This window comes from Crinia signifera, chromosome 5 (assembly GCF_055691185.1).
Source record: "Crinia signifera chromosome 5, ASM5569118v1, whole genome shotgun sequence".
Lineage (NCBI taxonomy): Eukaryota > Metazoa > Chordata > Amphibia > Anura > Myobatrachidae > Crinia > Crinia signifera.
This window is the reverse complement of record NC_139221.1, coordinates 168,031,270-168,054,748: the sequence shown is the minus strand read 5'-3', so window position 1 is coordinate 168,054,748 and position 23,479 is coordinate 168,031,270. Positions and strand designations below refer to the sequence as shown.

At 42.0% G+C, this 23,479-nt stretch overlaps 1 protein-coding gene across 5 annotated transcripts in view; it reads left to right on the top strand.

The window, feature by feature from the left end:
* Positions 1 to 23,479, top strand: part of TMEM245 (transmembrane protein 245) — an 82,654-nt gene that overhangs the window by 43,285 nt on the left and 15,890 nt on the right. For 4 of the 5 annotated variants that reach the window (XM_083188263.1, XM_083188261.1, XM_083188260.1 and 1 more), the window contains 8 exons: positions 289 to 393; positions 1,293 to 1,375; positions 4,714 to 4,804; positions 5,637 to 5,735; positions 8,751 to 8,882; positions 10,048 to 10,170; positions 13,405 to 13,550; positions 17,656 to 17,756. In XM_083188263.1, coding sequence (XP_083044389.1) covers positions 289 to 393; positions 1,293 to 1,375; positions 4,714 to 4,804; positions 5,637 to 5,735; positions 8,751 to 8,882; positions 10,048 to 10,170; positions 13,405 to 13,550; positions 17,656 to 17,756 — 880 coding nt within the window. The remainder of the gene's footprint in view (positions 1 to 288; positions 394 to 1,292; positions 1,376 to 4,713; positions 4,805 to 5,636; positions 5,736 to 8,750; positions 8,883 to 10,047; positions 10,171 to 13,404; positions 13,551 to 17,655; positions 17,757 to 23,479) is intronic. The other variant, XM_083188264.1, reaches the window with a different exon arrangement.

Below are 23,479 nucleotides of genomic sequence, written 5' to 3'. Positions count from 1 at the left end.
AAAGGTGTGTCTAAAGGGAATGTTTAAAATATATTTGCCTACTTTCCCAGGTTTGAGCACAGGTTTAACCCAGCTCACTTTGCATTGTTAACAGGTAAGCTGGGTCGATGGGAGTAACTTCATCGATCTAGAAATAAGCAAAGTCATGCCTTAAGTCTAATAGGGGTCTCAGCCAAGTCGCATCCTTGTTGGACCTGTGTACAAAATACCGGGTGCTACCCGGCAGTGCAATGTGAATCAGTATAAGTTACTAATTTTTCATATTTTTCTTTTTACCATTTTGTACAGATGATCATTTGGTTGGAGAAAGCTCTTGACAAGATTATAAGCATATTCATAATTTGCCTGCTTGTCATCGGGACTCTACTTTTAGCTTTACTCTTAACAGCAAAGGTAAAGTATAGTATGCAATATCATAAATGAAATTCTTATGCAGACTTTCAGTCCTGAATACAATATTTAGCCTTTGGATTTTTGAGACTTTTACAGTTTAATGCCAACAAATGCATAATCATGGGTCTCAAAAATCCAGGCTAAATATAGCATTAATGGCACTGTATTGTAAACTACTAAGGAGTAAAGGGATATAGGAATCACGTAAAGGCAGGTAAGCAATGTAACAAAGCAATGAGGAAGGCAAGTCAGATGCTTGTTTGCATAGGCAGACGAATCCGCACACACAAAGAAAGAACTAACAATGCCACTGTAGTGTTTATTGGTAAACCCTCATCTAGAACACAGTGTTAGCACAGCAGCTGCATGTTTGGACGCATCTCCTGTGCAAAAATATGCTAATGCCACAGGAGGCATCTCAGGGCAAAAGAATCCCACTGCTGTTTTGTAGATCCGAGTGCTCTGTCTGAAGACATTGCATCGAAGTTTGTGATGGTGAGCCGGTCACAGCAACTCGCACATAGACATGCACACGCTTGTGTCTCTAAACATTAGAGATGTACACAATCCATTGGGTTTGCTTACATCTCTGAATCTGGCCCAAAATTCACTGTCCCATTTACAGTTGTATTAAAGACATTGGTTTCAGCTCTAAAATGTTTACCACAATAATGGTGTAGTATTCTGGGTAAAATAATGTATATTCTACTTAAGTTACTTCTTTAGAAATTCTATGAATGCCCATATTTCAATGTGAATCTACAGTATAGAACACCTTGGTTTTCAGGTGATGCTGTATCTTTTATGTCCTCATATGTAAAGGCATTGTGCTGCAATTAGTAATTGATTCTGAAAACACTGTAAAAAAATGTAAAGGTTATTTTGTTTAACCTATCCAGGTACATGAAGAAAGTGTGCATATTATTGCAGTGACAAGCAATTTAATAAACGAAACGGTTTCCAATCATCCAGAATGGGCAAAGTAAGCAACCAAACTTAAGTCCTTTTAACCTTTTTATGCAAAGCCACAATTTTCCAGTTTAGACATGTTTACGGTTACAATTCATGAGTAGATTCCTCCACAATCCACCTAAAATGTAAATCATTATTTTTGACATTAAATGAATGAAGTTAAAACAAAATTCTACAGGTTGATACATTTAAATGAAAAGTATGCATTAAAAACTATAGTTTTTGGTCAACAATATCGTTCCGTGACATCACCAGGATCTACATACAGGTCGTTGGCTATATAAACAAAGTCGATTTACAAGTTTAAGATGTGAGGGTGGGAAAGGGTTATTAACGATATTGAGTGTACACACTAGACCAGTGTTTCCCAACCTCAGTCCTCAATTACCCCCAACAGTTCATGTTTTACAGGTCATCACACACACAATCACAACTTAAATAATTAGATGCACCTATGGATCTTTTAAAATGTGTTAGACCATAATAAGAGCACCTGTGCACCTGCCGGGTGACCAAGAACACTCAAACTGTTGGGGGTACTTTAGATTGCGAATCACTGTACCAGACGTGTGTTTTTTTTTTTTTTTTAACTATTGTTCAGACGAGCCCTATTAAATTTTCATGTAGTGTGCATGGGCCATGTTATGGGAGTATTGTTGATAGTGGCTCATACAGAGGTGCAGAATACCTCATACAGGAAGCCATATTCAGATAGAGAATATGCATTTGTCGTAGGGCAGTAATTCCCAAACTGTGTGCCGTGGCACCCAGTGGTGCCTTTGGACACTTGCAGGGGTGCCCTGGGTAGGCGGTCGAGGACCAATTCAAATTATTTATGGTCAATGTAATATGCAAAATCAGTGCTTGTGACTTCCAGTCATAAATGATGTGGAGAAACAGCAGTAAATCTAGTCCTTTAACAGATAAACAAAACAAGAAAGAAAACCAGCGCTTATTAACCCATTGACTGCTTGTCCATACTAAACACCAATTACTAATATTGATTAACTATCCATCTATAAATCATGTATCAGTATAAATCCTGCATAACCAGCTGTGAGAGAGCTAAAAGGACTGTTTATCCATTACCAACTTATTTTAAATAAAAGCATAGTCCATGGACACACTTATACCCCTTTCAGACAGAAAAATCACAAAAACCCAGGTATTTCCCGGATACAAAAACCCGGGTACAACTAGGCAGCAAGGGGCTGACCCCCTTTCACACAGGAGCAAAAACCCGTGTATTTCCCGTGTCGACCCTTTTCACACAGAAGCCAGATTTTTCCTGCAAAACTCTGTGTGTCATAAGAATAGGACAGTTTTAAAGGCACACAGAGATGAGGTCATCAAAAGAGGGTGGTGACTGCTCACTGCATTGCATTAACCATGGTATGACACAAGGATATGTTGTAAACAAGTTTTATTGTTTTTATATACTGGAAGGTACATGTTACCTCACATGGCTGTCAGTATATTTGCAATGTTTGAGTACACTGTGGCATCTTTGACTGTCCCAGTCATCTGTTTGCCGATATCCTCCTCCCCTCTCACTGCCAGCAGCTCTCACCTCTTGCTTCTACCAGTGGGCCATGCTATCCTTTTTTCAGCTCCCTAATGACCTCAGAGGCCAGCTCCATTGCCATGCCCTCCCAGCCAATCAGAGAAGCCTATCCTCACAACCAATCAGCCAGCACCCCACCAGGAGAGCCAATCAGTGCCTAACAATGTGTAATAATCCCAAAAACCCGGATTGTTTCCTTTCAGACAGCCGGCGACCCGGGTTTTTGGAATACAGACACGGGAAAAACCCAGGTAAATACCTGGGTCGAAGTCCCGGAACTTTAGACCCGTGTTGACCCTTTCAGACAGAAGAAAAACCCGGGTCGACACGGCAAGAGCAGGGAAATTCCCGGGTCTTTTTTTCTGTCTGAAAGGGGTATAACAAATATATACTGTATAAGGAGAACTTTTAACAGTTGTGCTGCTTGCCTTATTAACCAAAAGCATTTATTATCGGAAAGTGATTACGTGCAATTTTATGTAAATATATACATTTTATGTATTGTAGCCACCGGCCGGTGAATTGTTTAAATATTGTATTACTTTTTCTTTTTTGATTTAACAGTAAAATATTCTAAATATATTTCCAGATTAACGCTATTTTTGTTTCTTGTTTTGTTTGTTCTAAAATTAAGAGGTAGAGTACTCCCTTAGTAAAAACAGCAGCTTTTTCAGTAATAGGAACAATTTGGATCAGTGCTATGTCATTTTTTCTTTTTGATTTTCTTAATAAGAAACTGACCCTAATAAAGAAATATTAAACAACGTGGATAGTGGGGGTATGAAAAGGTCGGGAGGACATGTTCCGCCACCGCTTGCCACACTTCGGGGTGGTGTGAATAGTGGGGGTATGAAAAGGTCGGGAGAAAGTGTTCCATCGCCGCTTGCCACACTTCGGGTGGCGTGGATAGTGGGGGGGTGCATTATTCACATTATTAAATTACATTGTATGTCATCTCATTGTACAGTACATTAAATGCCATAAAACCATGATATATCGGATCAGATTTTTGTTATGTATTCACATTGTACAGTACATTAAATGCCATAAAACCATGTAAAATCGGATCAGATTTTATATCTGATCCGATTTTTGTTATGTATTCAAATTGTACAGTACATTAAATGCCATAAAATATCCAATATCGGACCCGACTTTATATCGGATACGATTTTTGTAATGTATTCACTGACAGAGAGCAGTGAATAAATTTACATAGGAAAATCGCATCGCATGCCATACAATAATCGGATGCGATGCGATTTTCTAACACAGAATAGCCCACTAAGCTATTTGCTTAGTGGGCACCGTGATAATACACAAGTACCCAGATATGAGACCGAGGGTAAAATGTGCCTTGCTGATAAGAGATTACTTTCTAGATGGGAGGTGGCAAAGTAGAGACAAAACGGTTATTTATTGTTAGAAGTACATGTACAAGACGAGTTTTATACCTGGACTCTAATTTGCTTAATACAAATAAAGCTGTTCATCATTTGTGGGCTACATACAAAAGCAGCCAGTATTTACCCTGACTGCAAAAAAAGAAAAATAGAGGGAATTTTCAACCCTTGCATTACAGGGGGGCGGGGGGGATAGGAAGGCTGCAGTAGAGGCAGGTGAAAGAGTGCTTCAGAGATTGGAGGTAGAGTCTGACCAGTCAAAGAATGAATTCTGCATAACTAGGTGACTATGATATTTTGTATAACTTCACTTCATTTTTCTTTTTTACGAGATATAGTAAATCTGCAAGCAATTTAACCTTTTTTGTTTTTGGTTTGCAGTTGGCTTCCTGAAGCACAAGTTATCCAGAATGCTCTTAACTCTGCTGCTAACAATGTGTATCAGTATGGAAGAGAATGGATCACCAACAAGGTAGCCCTATAACATATACAGTATGTTCTCTGTGCCATATATTTTGAGTTGGGGCTGAAACAACCGGGGAAGTGACTCTGATGGTGCTCATGTGAATTTCAGATCTTACGCTTACTACAGGGAAAAAAAATGTTAAACAATTTTACTTAGTAGAGGTTTACTTTCATTTATATTTTGACATCAGCTAAATTTACTTTAGACAACTGTTTAAACAAACAAAAAAACGAAAAAGGTGGTATGTAAAAAATGATCAAGTAAAGCTCCAAAAAATAAATAAATGAAAAAACTGATATTATATTATAATATAAATATATATTGTACTAGTAAGCCTGCTCAGAGCAAAAGCTTCGAAAGCTAGTCTGCTACAATCTTGTGTTTGTAACGTGTGAGAAAGATATGTATTTTCTCTGCCATCAGATGTCAGTGTTTTGGAGACTCACGGACATTAAATATATATATATATATATCTTCTGTATGTGTATGTATTTTATTATTTCCTTCTCAATTTTCCTTACATGGAAGACCGAATCGTGACATTAAATGCAGATATCGTGGCCATATGTCTGATGGATATCAGGCTAGCAGATGTCTGACAGGCATTTTGTCTGACCTTTAAATGCCTAGAATTAGTTTAGATTTGAAAGCTTGTACGTTAACCTGAGTTCCTCATCGGTCTTGTGTGTTTTATCAAGGTTTTAGTTGATCTCAAATGTATTCTTGCATTATATGATAGTACATAGCAGGTAAGGAGTGCTTATAGTTTGAAAGCTAACAAATTAAAATGCATATGCCTGCGTCAGCTGACCTATAAAATGAGTGTGTTTCTCTGCAGCTACACAAGGTGTTAGGTGAAAAAGTAAACAACACTGCTATAATTGAGAAGCAAGTTCTAGAGCTCTGGGACAGACTATACCATTCTTGGGTCATTAAGGTAAGTCAGATGTTACATTACTTTATTTCTTTAAAAGTGCCTTTCTCATCATTAGTCAAAATTCATATACCGTACTTACAGATATGTTCAAATACATATATTCTCCATGCGATACAAGTTGCTTTAGATGTAAAACACATCAGCACCATTTGACTCTCTAGTGTGTGGCTTATTTTTGTTAAAATACATCTTATTTACAAAATGGAGTGAATAGGACTCACAAGCAAGAATTGGAATGTCAGTGTTTTCCAGGAAAGATACAGCCGTAGTCGCATACAGAATATAGGCATGCTGCATATCTTTCAATCCACAGAAGAAGCTGCTCCATTTTGCAAATAAGATGTATTTTAATAGAAAAAAGACACACAGTGCTATCGAGTCATGGCAAGGGCTTTCTGAGTGATATTGTGAACAATATCTCCTAGTCTGTACAATGTCAGAACATGTCCTGAAGAAGGAAAGAACTCCCCCGCCATCGCTCCCTGATATACCCGGCATCGGCAAGTGTGTGTGCACTTGCCAATGCTGGGTCCCCACCACTGCAAATATCGGCGTCGGCGGGGACTCGTTAATTGTGTAAGGGACTTAAAGCTGGCCGCAGAACAGATTATTGTCACAATCAGAAAATCATTTTTAAGTCTTTGGGAGCATACAAACTATTGTCAAACAGTGTTGTCAAACAGTGTTCCAATTAGTTGATAGAATAAAATATTTTCACCAACTTGTTGGAATGATTATTCTTTCAGACATCCAATATTATTAACTGTAAAAGAGAAATCTCCGCTCCCAGCAAGAAAATAATGGTCCAAGTGACACTGAACAGGCAGGATTTTTTTCTTCTTCAAAAACAGTCTCTTTATATATTATTATTATTATTTTTTTTCCTTGAACTGCTAGCCCAGCTGGCACTTATGGTTCTCCAAGTGCCAGGTTCACTGGCAGCCATTTTTGGCAACCAAACCATGCCGGTAGTTTGCCATTGAAAATTTCTTAACAGGGTATGGGGACCTGCGCTAAAGGAGTTGTTGGGTGTATTGGGTGACAACCACTGTACAGTACATAAAGGATGCGAATGGTATGCTGTTTCCACTGAATTGCCTGCACCTACAGTATAAAGGGAGACCATGTATAATGCAACATAAAGCGTTTATTATGCAAATAATCTTAGGTCACAATGCCGTATATTTCAGGACGATAGGTCTGTGAAAGGGAGGTGTTGGGGTGGGGAAATGTTGCCACAACTGGGTAACCGCAAGTCTGAGGGTGGGAAAGGTAGTCAATTGTGAAAGAGGGTAGAGTCATGGTGGTGGTAAATGTGATGATTTAAAAAGGCAGAGTCACAGAATGGGCAGTAGGTTGGCGGTGCAGGGGGGCTGGCAACTCATCCCCTCCGCAGTGCACCTCTAACCTGTACTGACAATGTGCTCCTTCTCTGGTCTTCCGTGTGGCGGTGCTGGTGTCTTCGCTTCCAGCTGGTGCTTGGTCAGCATGGCGGCTGAACAACAAGCCCGGCTCCACGGTACTGACTGAGACGCGACTTCCGGGTTTCAGTACCGCAAGATCCTGTTGCTGGTCATGTACTCTGCCAGCTCCGTATCTGTCATCTGTCTTTCTATGTTATTGAGATATATATATATATATATATAATTTAAAAAAATTGCATGTGTATGAAATGTTAGATATATAGCTAGCTATACTGTACATATAAAATTAGTATTTTTTTTTTTTGCATAGTCTTAGTTGTTTGCATATGCCTATACTGTAGCTGGAGGAAGTCTCTTGAAATGTGGTGTTTAAGTTGGAAAATATAGCTTTCTGCACTTTAACATCTGCCTACCATTATCCATATATATCAAAGGCTAATGCTACTTCTCACCTCTGTCGTGCAGCTGGTGAATACAGGAGGGCATCTAACGGAGCGCAGTTCAGGACACACACACCCTATGTACACGGCGCCCTCCACCATATGGGATCAGTATGAAATACTGACGCCGGAATGCCGACAAAGGGGGGGGGGGGGACGTGGCATTCTCGCTGTGCTCGCCAAGCAGGAGGCCTGGTGCCTCGCTACACTCGGCACACCCATAGAGGGATAAAGTGCTGGCATTGCGGCGGTCGGGATTCCGGCGTCTGTATTTCGACCACCGGGATTTTGACTACATCACCACCATACACTGCCCTTATATACAGTGAACCCTATCCTCTTCCAGTTTTTGCACCCCTTCATATACTGCCACTATATGCACACTGCAACTCATACCCCTCTATATGGTACCCTCTATAAAAAGGGCACCCCCTTCCTCCATATACTTCTCTCCCAATTACCATACACTCTGCACCCATTCCTCCATATACTGTGCTGCAAACCCAGATTATTTGCCATTTCGGGATTTGGCAGAAAGTAACATCAGTGTCCAGGAAATGGATGCAGGAATCGCCAGACGTCCCTGCATCACTCAGAACGGAGGCATTGGGGACACATGGCCACTTACCAGCGGGGGGGAATAGGTGACTCAGTAAGGTATCAAGTTGTGTGACCATGTATGCGATGAGCAGTGCAGTGACCGGGATATAGGTGCTGGGGCTGAAGATGATGCAAGTGAGGGGAAGGCAAATAACCGGCTCAGCTGCATTATATGTGCTATGCACTGGCAGAACTTATGGGGGTTCTGTGCTTTCCCTTCACTCACCCCACACAGGCCATGCCCAGACCCTTCTGGCCAAAACTGGCTTCCAGCATCAGGAGATTCAGACACCTGGCAGTTACTATAATCCAACCCTGCTGTCCGTCATTTTACCAGTATAATCTCCTAAAACTGTTTAATCAACCTCTTTCTTACTGTTTTTAGCTACTTGGACTGTCCAAGAGTAACATTGCTACAAGTTCTGTTTAATTCTACTGCATGTTTCCCCCATTTTAGATCTAGAATTAGTCTTCACTTTCTCTTGTCAGCTACTGACCTTTCCTCAAATGTTAACGTAAACTGTCTTTTTAACTCCGTCTTCTGTTGACAGAATGTGACGAATTCTGGCAAATACAAGGGTCAAAAGATCCAAATACAACGTCAGAACAGTTGGTTGGGAGAAGTTTTGGATTGGCAAGATATTGCTTCATTTGTTCAGGAGAACATTGCAACATTTCTCTCTGTGAGACATACGTTTTTTTCTATTCACTATTTATTTTGTGTTCTAAATATTCAGTAGTCACTGGTTTATAATAGGTGAAATGTACATAGGCCCCTGTGTCCAGGGGGGTCCACACCACGCACCCTGCATTCTTTTATTTAATACCCTACTCTGAAAACTCCCATTGGCAGAAAGTGCTTAAACCATTGATGAGAAAATGGCACAGTGGCAATTTTCCAGGCATTTGGGGCAAACGCAGTAGAGAATTCACTGGAAGGATGCCTCCATGCTATTTTCTGAAGGTCTGCTCATGTGTTTTAGTGCTCAGACTCTACAGTACTGGCGGATAGACAGGCGGGAGTCTGGACAGAGGGGGCTGCAGAAGATCCTCCTCCTCTCTTACAATGTCCCTGTCAGTAATGTTTGTGTTATGTTGTGTGTGTGTGTCACAACATTCTCTCAGATAAACAATCTGATCGTCAGAGCGATTATCTAATCAATGTGTACCCCTTGCACATTGAGCTATTTCAGTTCTTCAGTGGATTGTTAGGTGCGGCTGCATACACCACTGAGTCGATCAGGCTATATTAGCTATTTGACCCAATAATTGGGTTGGTTTGTATTCTGCTTTACACAAGAGTCATTAGGGACAAATTTTGTGATAGGCTAAACCAGACGTTCCCAAACGCATTCCTCAATGCACCCTAATGGTCCAGGTTTTACATATATCTATGCTTGACCACAAGTGACTTAATTAGTAACTCCGCAAATTTGATTTAACCATCGGTGCTGAGCCATGAGTATATATAAAACCTGTAGTTAGGCTGCCTTGAAGACTGCGTTTAGGAACCTCTGGAATAAACCTTATTAAAATGTACTGTTATTAAAGTCTACAGCGAGTAGACTAAAAGATCAAAGGACATTGCTCATCGTAGGAGTTTTATTTTATACAGTGTTTGTTTCCTAATTGATCTCTTATTGGCTGTAATATTGCCAACAAGGAACACTTTACTTAGCTTTATTCTGTGATACTGTACTTCTATGACCATTGTCCTAGAAAGTTGTGGTCTGACAAAAAATATCGCATATACAGTAAACATAATAATATATACAATTTTTTAATGTTATAACTATTGGTTGAGCCGACATTCCAGCTGACAATGATTTCTTTTCCTATTTCTGTTAGATATTGGAGTCTCTTTGGATTGTGATGAGTCGAAATTTAAGTTTACTTTTTACCACTGTGACTACCCTGTTTACAGTCATCGTCTACAGTGGCACAGCACTTCTAAATTTTGTGTTATCATTGGTATGTATTATAATTTTGTGCAGTCTATATAGTGTGTGTGTGTAATTTTAAATATCTTTAAATAACTTTTTTCTACTACTGCTGTTGTGATCCGTCCTGATCCAGGCTATGTTTGCCTGCACTTGGTTGCACTGACCCAAACCCTATCCATGATGCTGCACCAGCCCTGACCACTCCTTACGATAACCATCGTGGCAGCAGAACCAGCTGTGGCCCGAGGACCACCAAGCTATGGAGGGACTGAAGATTAACCTGCACCAGCTGATGCTGGGATCAGAACAAGTTAATTTTGTCTGCTGGGGTTAAGAAACTTTGGCTGGGGAAAGCCAGAATTTCTTAACCCCAGCAGACATAATGAGCTTGTTCTGATCACAGTATCAGCTGGTGCAGGCTGATTTATTACATGGTGCCCAATGAGCTGCAGCCATACAGGCACTACCGATCTCCTTTGACTCAGGGTTGAGGAGGCAGGGGGGCCAGTGCCACGGAGGGAAGGATGCTGGAGCACATTCAAGGGGAGGTACTGACAAATGGGCCCCTGTCTTAAGTACCTCTGGTTCCCTGAAGACTTAAGTTCCATTCACACTGGGTGATGTGTCTGCTGACCGATGATGGGAAAATCGCTGGGCTGAGCGTTTTTAATCCGTTTTAGTGATTTTTTTTTCCCAGGGGTGGACTACTTTTCATAGCAGGACGCTTTAGAAAGCCGTCCACCCCATCGCTCAACCTCTGGTAATAACAGCAGATAAGCAGCCGGGCCAGCGATGATGCAAGAGCACACATCAGCACTCATCGCTGCCCCGTACGCACTAGGTGGCTTTCCAGCTGAAAGCAGCACAAAGGAGTAAACGAAGTTGCTTTAAGCTCAAAGGCGCCCATTGTGTATGGGCCTTTAGTCCAGCACTGGCTATAACTTCTGTTCTCTAAAGCAGAATAACTTTGGAAACTCAATTTCAATTAACAGACTTAGAGGAATAGAAAATCTAGCATTTTTGGAGACATCTGAAATTTTAACATTTTAAATATTAATGCCTAAAAATTACAGCTAGAGATCTGAACTTTATTGGAACCCAAATTACTTACTTTTCTAGAAATAGTTTTGAATCTTAATCTTCCATATATATAGTTTGTCCATTATTACATGGTTGACTTAAAAAATAGGATTTTAATACCTACTGGTAAATCCTTTTCTCGGAGTCCATACGGGATATTGGGGATTTCATCATAACGTATGGGAGAAGAGAGGTATCCACAGGAGACAGGCACATAGAAGCTCTTTCACTGGGTGTACTGACTCCTCCCCTCTACTTCCTCCCACAAGAACAGTTATTATGAAACTATGCCCGAAGGAATGGAAAGTATATGAGAAAAGGATACATTATAAATATGTGTTAACATATAAAATGTACTAAAGTGGTGACATGCAACCAGCACACAGGATCCATTTTTCAGGATCAACAAGGCTGCAAGATCCCGCACTGAGGCGGGCGACCAATCTCCCATATGGACTCCGAGCAAAGGATTTACCGGTAGGTATTAAAATCCTATTTTCTCTATCATCCATATAGGATATTGGGGATTTCATCATAACGTATGGGAATTATACCCAAGATTTAATTCCCAAACTGAATGTCCTCCTTGGCAACGGCGTCAAATTTATAAAACTTGACAAATGTATGTTGGCTCGACCATGTAGCTGCCCTACATAGCTTCAGAGCCGAAACACCCTGGGCAGAGGCCCAGGATGCACCCACTGCCCTGGTAGAATGAGCCCTAACAGTAGCAGGGCCAGGCATGCCCGCCACCACATAGGCCTGTTTGATAGTAGTACAAAGCCACCGAGCAATTGATTGCTTTGAGGCCGAATGACCTTTTTTCTGGGCATTGTACAGAACAAAGAGGGAATCTGTTTTGTGAAGCCTGGCCTTCCTCTGGACATACAACCTGAGAGTCAGAACCACATCCAACATAGCAGGGATCTCCGAATGAGGCCCCCCTGCTGGAACCACAATAGGTTGGATCAAATGAAAGGCCAAAACATCCTTTGGAAGAAACCGTGGGTTCGTTCTGAGCTCCGCTCTATCCTTATGGAATATAATGCAAGACAGAGCGCCCAGCTCTGACACCATCCGTGCTGAAGCCAAAGCTAACAGAACAGCTGTCTTCCATGTCAGGAAATTTAACTCCACTGAGTTCAAGGGTTCAAACCAAGATGACTGCAAGAAATCTAAGACAACCTCCAATTCCGATGGAGGTGTAGGCGGCACAAAGGGGGTTGAATACGCAGCACCCCTTGCAGGGAAGTCTGGACCTCCGGTCAGGAAGCCAATTTCTTCTGGAAGATAGTGGAAAGGGCCAAAATCTGTACCTTTTTAAGGTACCTAAATGTAGGCCCAACTCCAAAGCAGACTGCAGAAAATAAAGGAAGCAATTAAAGCAATGTAAATTCTGCTAGCGGAAATTTCAACTGTTAACACCAGCCCACATATTGCAATCCCTTGTGAGCTAGAATCTGCCGCTCAACCTCCAGGCCGTTAAACGTAGTTGCTCTAAAGCCTGGCAGACGCAGGGACCTTGAGTGAGCAGGTCTCTTTCTTGAGGAAGGCACCACGGGTCACCCGCTAACATGGCTTGAAGGTCTGCATACTACGCCCTGCGAGGCTAGTCGGGAGCTATCAGAATTGCTTCCAATCCGTGGTGGCAAACACCCTCTCAGGACAGTGGTCCTGCAGCAGGTTCAATTCGGTACCTAAAGAGATCGACAATTGAACCCTTCCCCTGGTTTCCCACGAATGCTGTTTAAGCCCAAACAGCAGACCCAAAACAATAAAGAAATAAAACTGAAGAAAACCTCTCTGGAGCTTCACAGTGAGCACCCTTTCCTGAGGGCACATTTTCTTAAACTGGTCTTGTGGGAGGAAGTAGAGGGGAGGAGCCAGTACACCCATTGAAAGGGCTTCTATGTGCCTATCTCCAGCGGATACCTCTCTTCTCCCATACGTTATGATGAAATCCCCAATATCCCATTTGTATGATAGAGAAAGTAGCATTACCAAAGTGCACTACTAATGGAAACATTTTTGTTGTTTATTTGATGTAGACACAAACACTATATGGAAACCATAAAGTGTACTTACATATGCAGCAAATGCAATGGTGGACAGTGGAGTATAATGACTTAAGAAGAATAAGATAGAAGATTCAATAATAACACTCTATTGCTCTGTGTTCTAGGTTATTTTTCTGACAACATTGTTTTACCTCTTGAGTTCCAGTGATGAGTACTACAAACCGGTAAAATGGGTTATAAGTCTCACACCACTCTCTCAGCCTGGCCCATCATCCAATGTAATTGGACAGTCTGTAGAAGAAGCCATAAGGTAATGCCATTTTGATTAGGGCTTGGTACTTTGTTATTTTATTAGGATTAATAAATAGAGGCAAAATATGAACTGTTTTATAATATGCTTTCATGTTCCTGATTGACACTTTATTGTAGAACAGGTCTGTGATGGGTTATGTTAGTCATTAAGTCAACAACAAAAGGTCGACAGATAAAAGGTCGACTTGGCGATAGGCGACACATGCAAAGGTTGACATGAGTTTTCAGTTGACCATTTGTAGATTTCATCATGTGGGCTCCAAATTAGTGTACCGTGTCCCCTCGCATGCTTCAGGCAAGGTGCCTCACTACCGCTTGTCACACTTTTGCCTTCTCTAATCAGAGTTCACATGGATTGTAAAGTATGTAAAAAAAGAATAGAATAAATTCCCAAAAGTCATGTCGATCTTATCAAGTGTCAACCGTTTGTCTGTGTCGACCTTGTGCATGTCGGACTATAAACTACAACAGGCATTTAGGATGCTAGATGCACAAATGACCGTTGATAAATGCAAGCAGTTTGGCCTGTATTTGCACATTTTCTAATCAGCATTAGTATTTCTTTGCATTCATTGTAACATCCTGTGGGAGCACTTATTGAATGCAGAACATTTTTGAGACCCTTTAATTGACATTCTATGTGTGAATATATCTCTTTCTATTGCTACAGTTGAGTCCTAGTGCCTGGGCACATGCATCTCAGTAGTGCAATGTTGCACCAGGGTGTATGCAGGCTTTATAATGCTGGGCTTGTGGTGTGAGTGTTTATGAGCAGCTGCTTACCTATAATATCCAAGTGCGTGTGGCTTCTTTTGAAGTGTCGAAACTAATATATTAGTGCCCATTTTAGACACTCAATGGAATGCAAGGGGGGACCCCTGTACTTTTACATTTCCCTAGTAAGCACTCTCCAATCTATGGGCTTCAGTTTCGGGGTCCTTCCAAGGCAAGTTGCATTCCTCCAATTACCATTCTTCCTCTATGCATTAATTAAAAAAAAAAAAAAAGACTCGAAAGGGTATTCAATAATTGCTGTTTTTCTGTTGAATTGGCATGGGCAAAAACTGATCCAAAATCAACAAATAAGCCACCGATCTAGGTGAAAAGTCATCATAGAGACTGAATAGGGTGAATTTAATTCACCCTGAGACTGGCGGAAATTAGGCACAGTTTAAACACCCCCACAGTGGAGTTAGGAACCTTCCTAACATCTGTAAAGCTTCTCGCACTTTCCTACTTCTGTTCAAGCGGCCAGTGCCAGATTAAGGTCTTAAAGGGCCTGGAGCGGAAAGTTATCAAGGGCCTATTATGCGCAATAATAGGGGTTGTGGCCAGCACCTAATAATGTGGGGGGCGTGACCAGTGTTCTGTTTGGGTGGTCTGCTCATGGGTGTGTCTCTATTTGTGTAAAAACTTCCAACTAATTATATATGCCTGGAAAAGGCAGGGGGCTGGAATAGGAAAAATGCAAAGGGTTTAGTATAGGGTGGAAAATGGCAAAGAGGTTGGCATATGCAAGGGCCTGGCACAGAAAAGAGGGAAAATCGAATCTATCTATATATATCGGGGTGCAGGTGGCACTCACTAATCCAATCCACTTTTGCTGGGGTGTACACTCAAGAATCCATATTGATGGAAACTTTTATGAACGTGGGTACAAAAAGAGGTCACTCTCCAGACTGAAGATAAATAAATCTTTATTTAGTCACGCTGCCACATTATTGGTCAACGTTTCGGCTCAAACTAGAGCCTTTGTCAAGACTTGTAGACAGCCAGGAACATGTAAAATAGTGCCAGAACACCTCATGCACTTCATAGAGACATCATGAGGTGTTATGGCAGGGAAATTGCATGCCAAAGGCGCGCATTAACATTTTTGTCGTTTTTGGGACTTCCCCCACTATACGGATGACTATCCTGTATGTCCAGTAGTATTTTATATGTAATATTTCAATTTATTTTTATTGTTAAAAGATCTAAATTACGTCCATGCTTGATATATTTCTTGATATGTAAAAATTCCATAAGATGACATGAATGAAATCATTACATGTCATCGGTGGTTTACCAACGTCATTTATATTCACTGAATCGATTGTGCAGCAGGTTCCATCTCCTACAGAACAGAGTGACTGCTGTACAGCTGTGCTACCATTTGCCTGGCAGTTGTAAACTCCTAGCAATGCTACTTTTGCTGTTGTGCCATACATGAATATTGATCATTTCATAGCAACGATATGTAAATGCACCTGTGAGTTTGCAAACATTACTTTTTACAAATCAAAAGTGTGGCTATTTAGCATGTGCATGTTTCTATAGAAAATTGCACCTTTCCCATAATGGCATGTTCTTTTCCCAAATGTCCCATACCCCTGTATCCTGATACTCCTATTCTGCTTGCTCGGGTGGGGATATTGCACATTACTAAGTTGCATGTTGTGTTGGTGCAATTTAGTATGTGCGATATTTTCACATGAGTGTATGCACGTGGGCCCACCTGTAACTTGCATCTTTTTTGTTTTTATACTTTAGTTTTTGTTTGTTCTTGTTTTGAATATTGACAGTTCATATCCCTGCACCGTGGCCAATCAGCTACTGTTTTCATTGCGGATTTTGCATAGGTAGCTTAAATGCAAATTTAATTAGAAAATGATCACTCCAACAATTATAATTGTATACTATTTTGTGTGGTTTAAGCTCATTATGAATCCTACTGATTGCTCCTTGTTCAAATCTGCTATGTACAATGTGCTTCTCGCCAGTTTCCTTGCACTGCACTGCTGTCATTAAGGGTTATTGCTTTTGCTTAAGCTTACGTGTGATCCAATTTCATTTTATTTAAATGCTGCAATTATGGAGACATTAACATTCTTGTTTGATATATTTTTTATAGTGTTTTCTCTATGTCTGTGTTAAAAATAATAATTTATGTCTTTTTTTCCATCACCTGCTTAGCATTGTCAAATGTTGTGCATTTTGAAAAATGGAAAATTTAGGGTGAAGGGGGTCGGATAAAAATTAAGGAATGTCTTCCCCTTGTTTCAGAAGAATTGTTTTATATTAATAACCTTGCAGCACGGGGTTAGATGGTGCAGTCCTTTGGCACTCAGGCACTTCCTGCATCTTCTAGGCCAGGGGTTCCCAATCTTTTTTGAATCACGGCACCCTAGAGTATCAGAATTTTTTCACCGCACCCCTTGGCCCCTCAAAAATTAATTCGTTTGGGTTTATATGCGATTGTTAGGGTCAGTTATGTGGTAAAGGGTAGGATTTGCTTCTGTTTGTACACATTTTATGATTGGCAGCCACCAGCACTGGTTTTGCTCATAAATAACAAACCATTCATAATTTGAGTTGGTCCTTGACCACCAACCCAGGGCACCCCTGCATGTGTCCCGAGGCACCCCAGGGTGCCACGGCACACAGTTTGGGAACCACTGTTCTAGGCTCTACCTTCCTCCTCCTGTCTGGCTCCTACCTAAAGGTGCCCCTACACGGTGCAATGTGTTGTAGGTGCAATTTGAACTATACAATGAGTGCTGTGCAATTTGAACTTCACTGCTATGCGATTTTAACAACAGGGATGTGATGTAGTACAAAAAGTATTACCTGCACATACTTTTTTGTACTATGCAATATAAAGTACATGGGAGCGCACATCACATCGCAAGCCCTACAGAAACACTGTGCAACTTGAACTACTGTACATGCAATTAGTTTTTAACTTAAAAGTTCAAAACACATACAATAATGGCACCGTGTATGGGCCCCATTAGTCCTGCTGCTCTCTGCCTACACCCGGACATGCTAAAGTAAAGTGTGTCCCACTCTGACAGTCCAGTCTAGCCACACCTTGCGATTTTTCCTAAAATGTCCTACTTTAATCTGCTTCAAATTCATTTGAATCCATCTAATTGGTACTTGTGAAGAAGCAGCTTAGCCTTGCTATGCATACTGTGCTAAATAAAGCAAAAAATGAAATATGTATGTGGACATATCTGTTTATCTACAGTATATCTTTTTGAGTCTATAAACTGTTTTGCTAAATTTTTGGGGATTGGAATGATTTTGAGTGATCTAAATGTTTTGTTCTTGATTTTTAGGGGTGTATTTGATGCTTCCCTAAAAATGGCTTGCTTCTATGGATTATATACATGGCTTACCCATACAGTCTTCGGGATAAACATTGTGTTTATACCTTCTGGTAAGACATGTTCATGTCTTATTTATGTTCCTTTATAAATGTGAAGCTATTTAATCTGCATGTAATGATGTTTAAGTTTCTGCTTGCATTGCTGTCCTAGTATGGGGGGGGGGGGGGGGGGCGACAGCGGCACAGGTTCTATTCTGCCAACGGCTCCTTCATTGTAAAATTTGTGTCTTCTCATTTGCATGAGTTTCCTGTGGGTAGTCTGAGTTTCTTCCACAGTAAATTACAACCTTGTTTGTAATTTAGATGCTCAGAGAATGATCTGTAATGCCCCCCACACACTGGGAGACAGTGGAGCCTGTGCTGCTGAGCGCTGGCTACAGCACAAACTTTCAGCACACATCACGGTACACCTGCAACGCACAGGGCAATGTGTGCTGAGCGATCTGTGCAGAGCGTGGCTTTGCCTATTGTATAGCCCCGCAATCCAGCAGGAAAGACAAGCGCTTTCTTTCCATGTGGGCGATGGCGATGTGCAGGACTGCACATCACTGAACGCTTCACACACGGATCGCTCAGTGCTCCATTTCTAAGCTAACTAGTCAGATACAGTAGCTTAGAAATTGTCCCTTAACTCCTTCAGTGGTGGGTTTTTATTACCATGTCGCCCCTCCCAGGGCGGGTTTTTAAATGATGAGTTGATCATGAAAACTCCTCTTACAAAAATGTATTTAAGAATACAATAAGTAGTTTTCAGACTATTTCAGACTATTTTGCCACAAAGGCAATGTATACTGTATAAGCAAAATTATAGAATCAAATTCTAATACTTCAGAAAGGCTAAAATCATCTACAGAATTATCTTCCATAAAAGTCAAAATTACCTCAGCATACATTTAATTAGTTTCTTCTGCTTATTTGTTTATTTTATTTGTTTAATTTATTTTTGCTATTACTCAGCTGGATACTTTGAATTGCAATGGATACTTTGTATTGCACACACTGCTGGCTGTGGTAATGATACATTTAGCTACTTTGTACTGATATATGGTGTACTAGAATAATGGTGCAGACTGAGCAATACTGTTGAAAGCCACAAGATGGCCAAATAAGCTCATTTATGAGGTCTCCTGACAACGATCTCAGTCAGGAGATTAGTACAAAGAACAAGTTCTTCCGGGTTTGCCGACTTGAACATTATTGCTCAACCACTGAAGTGGTTAATGTGTGTACTTAGTTGGTTGTGAAATTAAATTTCTCAGAATCAGCTTTATTGGCCAGGTATACTTGCATATACTAAAAAAAAATGTTTTTGGTTTGCTGTGCAGCAGCCAGGTGGGTAACAAGTAAACAGCATACAGTATAAACAATATAAACTGGTGGGGGAACATGTACAGTCCATACAGAAAGTTATTCCAAGGGGACACCGTGTTAGGTTATGTGCAAAGGGTTATGACGCGACTAGACAGTGAGGTGTTCATGAGTTCATGTGTCAACAGGTGAACCGCTTGAGGTAAGAAACTTTTTAGGCTTCTGGTGGATCTGGTGGGAATAGCCCTGTAGTGTCTGCCTGATGGCAGCAGGTTAAACAAGCCATGGCCAGGATGTAGTTGGTCCTTGACTATGTTGGCTGCTTGTTGTTGAAGATGCGGTAGGTCTTGATGGGTATACACATGTCCTCACAGCTTATGTAGGATGTGACAGTCAAGTCATTCAGGTCAGTTGCCGAGGCTTCAAAGACCCCCAGTCCGTGCAGTTGAGGCAGGACTGGAGTTTCAGCTTAGCCTCTTTATTCCATTTCTTAACTGTCTTGACGACAGGCTTAGCCGCTCTCAACTTCTGCGTATAGGTAGGGAGTAGGTGGATGAGGCAGTGGTCAGATAGTCCGAGTGCAGCCAGGAAGGCAGACTTAAGGGTGTTGTGTCAGTGGTCAAGGGTATGCCCTTCCCTGGTGGGGCACGTGACTTGTTTGAACTCTGGGCAGCTTCTGGCTTAGGTTAGTTCTGTTGAAGTTACCCAGCACTGAACATAGAGTCCTGGTGTTTTGCTCCATGTCAGATATGCTGGTGGCCAGGTGATGCATGGCTTCCATTGCGCAGGCATGGAGGGGATATACACTCCCACTAGGACAATTGAGGACAAAGGGTTTGCAGTTGATACATAGCATCTCCAGGTGAGGGCTGCATGATTTGCCTAGGATCGTGACATTGGTGCACCATCTATCATTGATGTAGAAGCATATGCCGCCACCCTTTGTTTTCCCTGAGAGAACCTTGGTGCAATCAGCTCTGTAGAGACCAAATCCTGGCAGGGGCACCGTGGGGTCAGCAATGTGGTCATCCAGCCATGTCTCTGTGAAGCATAGGACAGATGGTCCTGCAATGCTCGACCTTGTGCTTCCCATGTGGAGGGACAGCTCATCGAACTTGTTTGCCAGGGAGCGCATGTTTGAGAGCAGGATCGGGGGATTGCAGACCGGTGCCCCCGCCGCTCCCACCTTCCACCATCACGACAGCCTCTCCTCCATGACCAGGGCAGGTACACACTGTTGCTTAATCCAGGTTGGCCTCTGCTGGCAGTGCTGGGGAGCTAATGGACTGCAGCTCGGTCTGGGACCACCGCCACACTGCCCTGGGGGTTTACTTTTCTGCTACCTCTGTAAATGGTTCTCCATGGTTGCCGGTCCACTCTCCAACAACCGCCATTCAATTTACTGCATCCTTTCTGCATAGGGCAGCAAGGGCAGCGTGGACTGTGACTGCTGCCGATCTGGCCACCGCCCGCTCCGTAAGGCTCATCGGGTGGTCTGCTCCAGGGGTGAGCTCCATTTCAGAAGGGCTTCCCTGCTGTGCTTGGTTACCACACTTGGCAGGGTCATCACACTCGAGGGGGTGATGAACGAGGACAAGGACAGGGGGAGACAAGGGGAAAGATATAGGGGTTTATTCTAGTTCATTCTTTCTGACAAAATCCTTCTTAGATGGACAAAACCATGTGCACTGCAGGGGGGGCAGATGTAACATGTGCAGAGAGAATTAGATTTGGGTGAGTTATTTTGTTTCTGTGCAGGGAAAATACTGACTGCATGATTTTACACTGCAATATAGATCTCACTTTGAAGAAAAACCCCACCCAAATCTAATTCTCTCTGCACAAGTTACATCTGCCCCACCCGCAGTGCACATGGTTTTGTCCATCTAAGAAGGATTTTGTCAGAAAGAATGAACTAGAATAACCCCCATAGTTTGGTTGAGCTGCACAGCTCCGAGGCAGCCTTCTGCTGCGCCATATTTGTGGTATCCAGTATGACGAAAACACTTTTCCTCAATTCTGTGAGTGATCCAGGTTATTGCTGTGTTCGGTTGCTTCTTTCTTGTACAAAGATGTATTTTGGACAGGTATTCATTCAATAAACTACAAATAACTTTCCTTTTCAGTTGCTAATTTAGTGATTTAGTCACACAAGTTATTCTGTAAACTCCACTGGGGCAGGGAGTGAAAATGACACATTCTTTGTAAAAGTGCTGCAGAATATATCCGCTCTATACAACATTGGGCGATATCCAATTAGCCTAGGCAACTTTTCACAGACAGACAATCCCCATAGCCGGCACTTTCCACCAAAATCCACAATAACCAGCCCTAGGAGACCTGTATTGCCGCAATAACACATGTGTCCAGAAACTTATCCCGGATCCCGTGTATTATTATCTGAAAAAGGGAATTGTTTTCTGAAGAAAAAAAATTGCTAAAATTGTGTATTAACTATAACATAATAACAAAGTATTTGCCTATGATACAAATAATGCAAATAGTTTATTTCTCAGTTAGAATTGTGCCTAAACGGGTTAAATTAATCTAATACAGGGGTGGGCATTAAGCAGCCCTCTTACTACTGTTGAACTAGACATCCCAGCATGCTCTTCTGGCAAAATTGTGACCGGGCATGATGGAAGTCTGCTTATTGCTCATCACTTCTCTAATTCATATATGCTGATAAGATACTTGGATAGCAAAACCAAAGTCCCTGCACTATTTTTAAATAATAGTGTTAATACAGTATATGAATGGATGATAATTCAGAAGTTAAAATAAGTCTCCTGTCTGTTAATGAGCTGCTTGTGTATCTCTGTGTTTGATGCTACTGGGATGCTTTTGCTTAGCTTGAAGTACAGAAGGGAGCTTTAAGTGTAATTCCAGGGGATAATACCTTACCTACTTTTGAAACAGGGTGTTGTGAAGAAAAGAACCAAAATGGTTGTCATATTATGGCGTTTAGCAGTTATAAATTGAAATAAAAGTGTATTGAATATGTAGTTTTATCATTTTCTTTTGTATAGTTATAACATTTACAAATATTAAAGGGTGCAATTAAATGAAAGTAAAAGAAAATAATAAAAGCAAATGTTGAAAATACAATACATTTTTTCACTTGAAGGACACTGCCTGCTTCCTCAGTACTATAGCGCCTTCTAATCCAATAGAAGCTGAACTAACAAGCAATCCTAGGTTAATCATAGGTGATGTACAGTAGTTACCATACTGGCGGTCAGAATGCCTGTGACCGAAATCCCATTTCTTCTACGATCCCCATGGCAGCCAATACCTAGGGATTTCATCCCTCATCCTCGAGTTAGACAGGTTACTTTTTTCCCTGGAACCTCACCCCTCAGGTATAAATCCCTGCTCCTCCCCTTCCTAGGTGTCTTTTTTCCTGTCTCCTTGTTAGTTAGATCAGCAGTGTTACTTTTTTTGGGGGGGCTCACCTCTCAGATACAGGGCTCACTCTGGGGGAAGCAGCATGGGAGTGTGACCCCTGTGGGGATTCTGTCCATGTGTATTGGCGCCGAGTCTGGAGGAAGCATGCCATGCTGTGAGTCTTCCATGTCTGGAGCAGCGTCTGCCGTGGAGGTACAAGCGGCCTGTCAGCCGGGTGAACGCGGCGGGAACGGAACTACGTTTCCCAGGATGCCGCGCTGCCTCACCAGACGCCCGGCGGAAGTGCGCGTCACTTCCGCCCATCGGACGCGAGGTACTACAATCCCCACGAGGCATTGCGCCGAGCACGGCCGTCCGTGCGGCGGCGGGTGGGGAAGACTACAAGCCCCAGAACTCTCTGCAATGTCTGCACGCTTTCCGTGGCGCGCTCTGCTTTTTTAAAAGGCATCAGCTGGGCTATGCATTCAGTCTGCGTTAGAGACTGTGGGCAGAGAGAGACGGAGCAGTGTTTAAGGAAAGGTAAGGCCTCCTGGAGGCTATGGTTTATCCGTCATTTATGCCTGATTGAGCCATTCTGACAGTATGGTGTATTTATGCAGGCTGCTTCAGGAGCTTTTCTACTGCATTAAGGATGGATCTGCCTTCCCCCCCTAGGGCTGATAGTGTCCCTGTGAGGTGAGCCTCATGACTGTTTGTTTTAAAGCAGTGTAGAGAAGTGTTTATTTTTTGAGCGATAGTGATAGGCTTTTTCTGTCTATTTCCAGTGTGCCTGGGTCTCCTAAAAAGAAGGTTGCATAAAAGAAGCAGGGGAAGCTATTCCGTATAGATCGCATGTACCCAGTGAAGGATGAGTCCTTTCTGCAGTGGTGTGGCCTTCCGAAGGTAGATGCGGCGGTTGCCGAAGTAACCTCACGTACGACCCTCCCGCTGGAGGATGGGGCCTCATTCAAGGACCCGATGGATAGGAGGATGGAGGGGTCCCTCAGGAAGCTACACCTATCAGCAGCAGTAGCATTGAAAGCTAGTGTATCGATTGCTTCAGTAGCTAGAGCGCTACG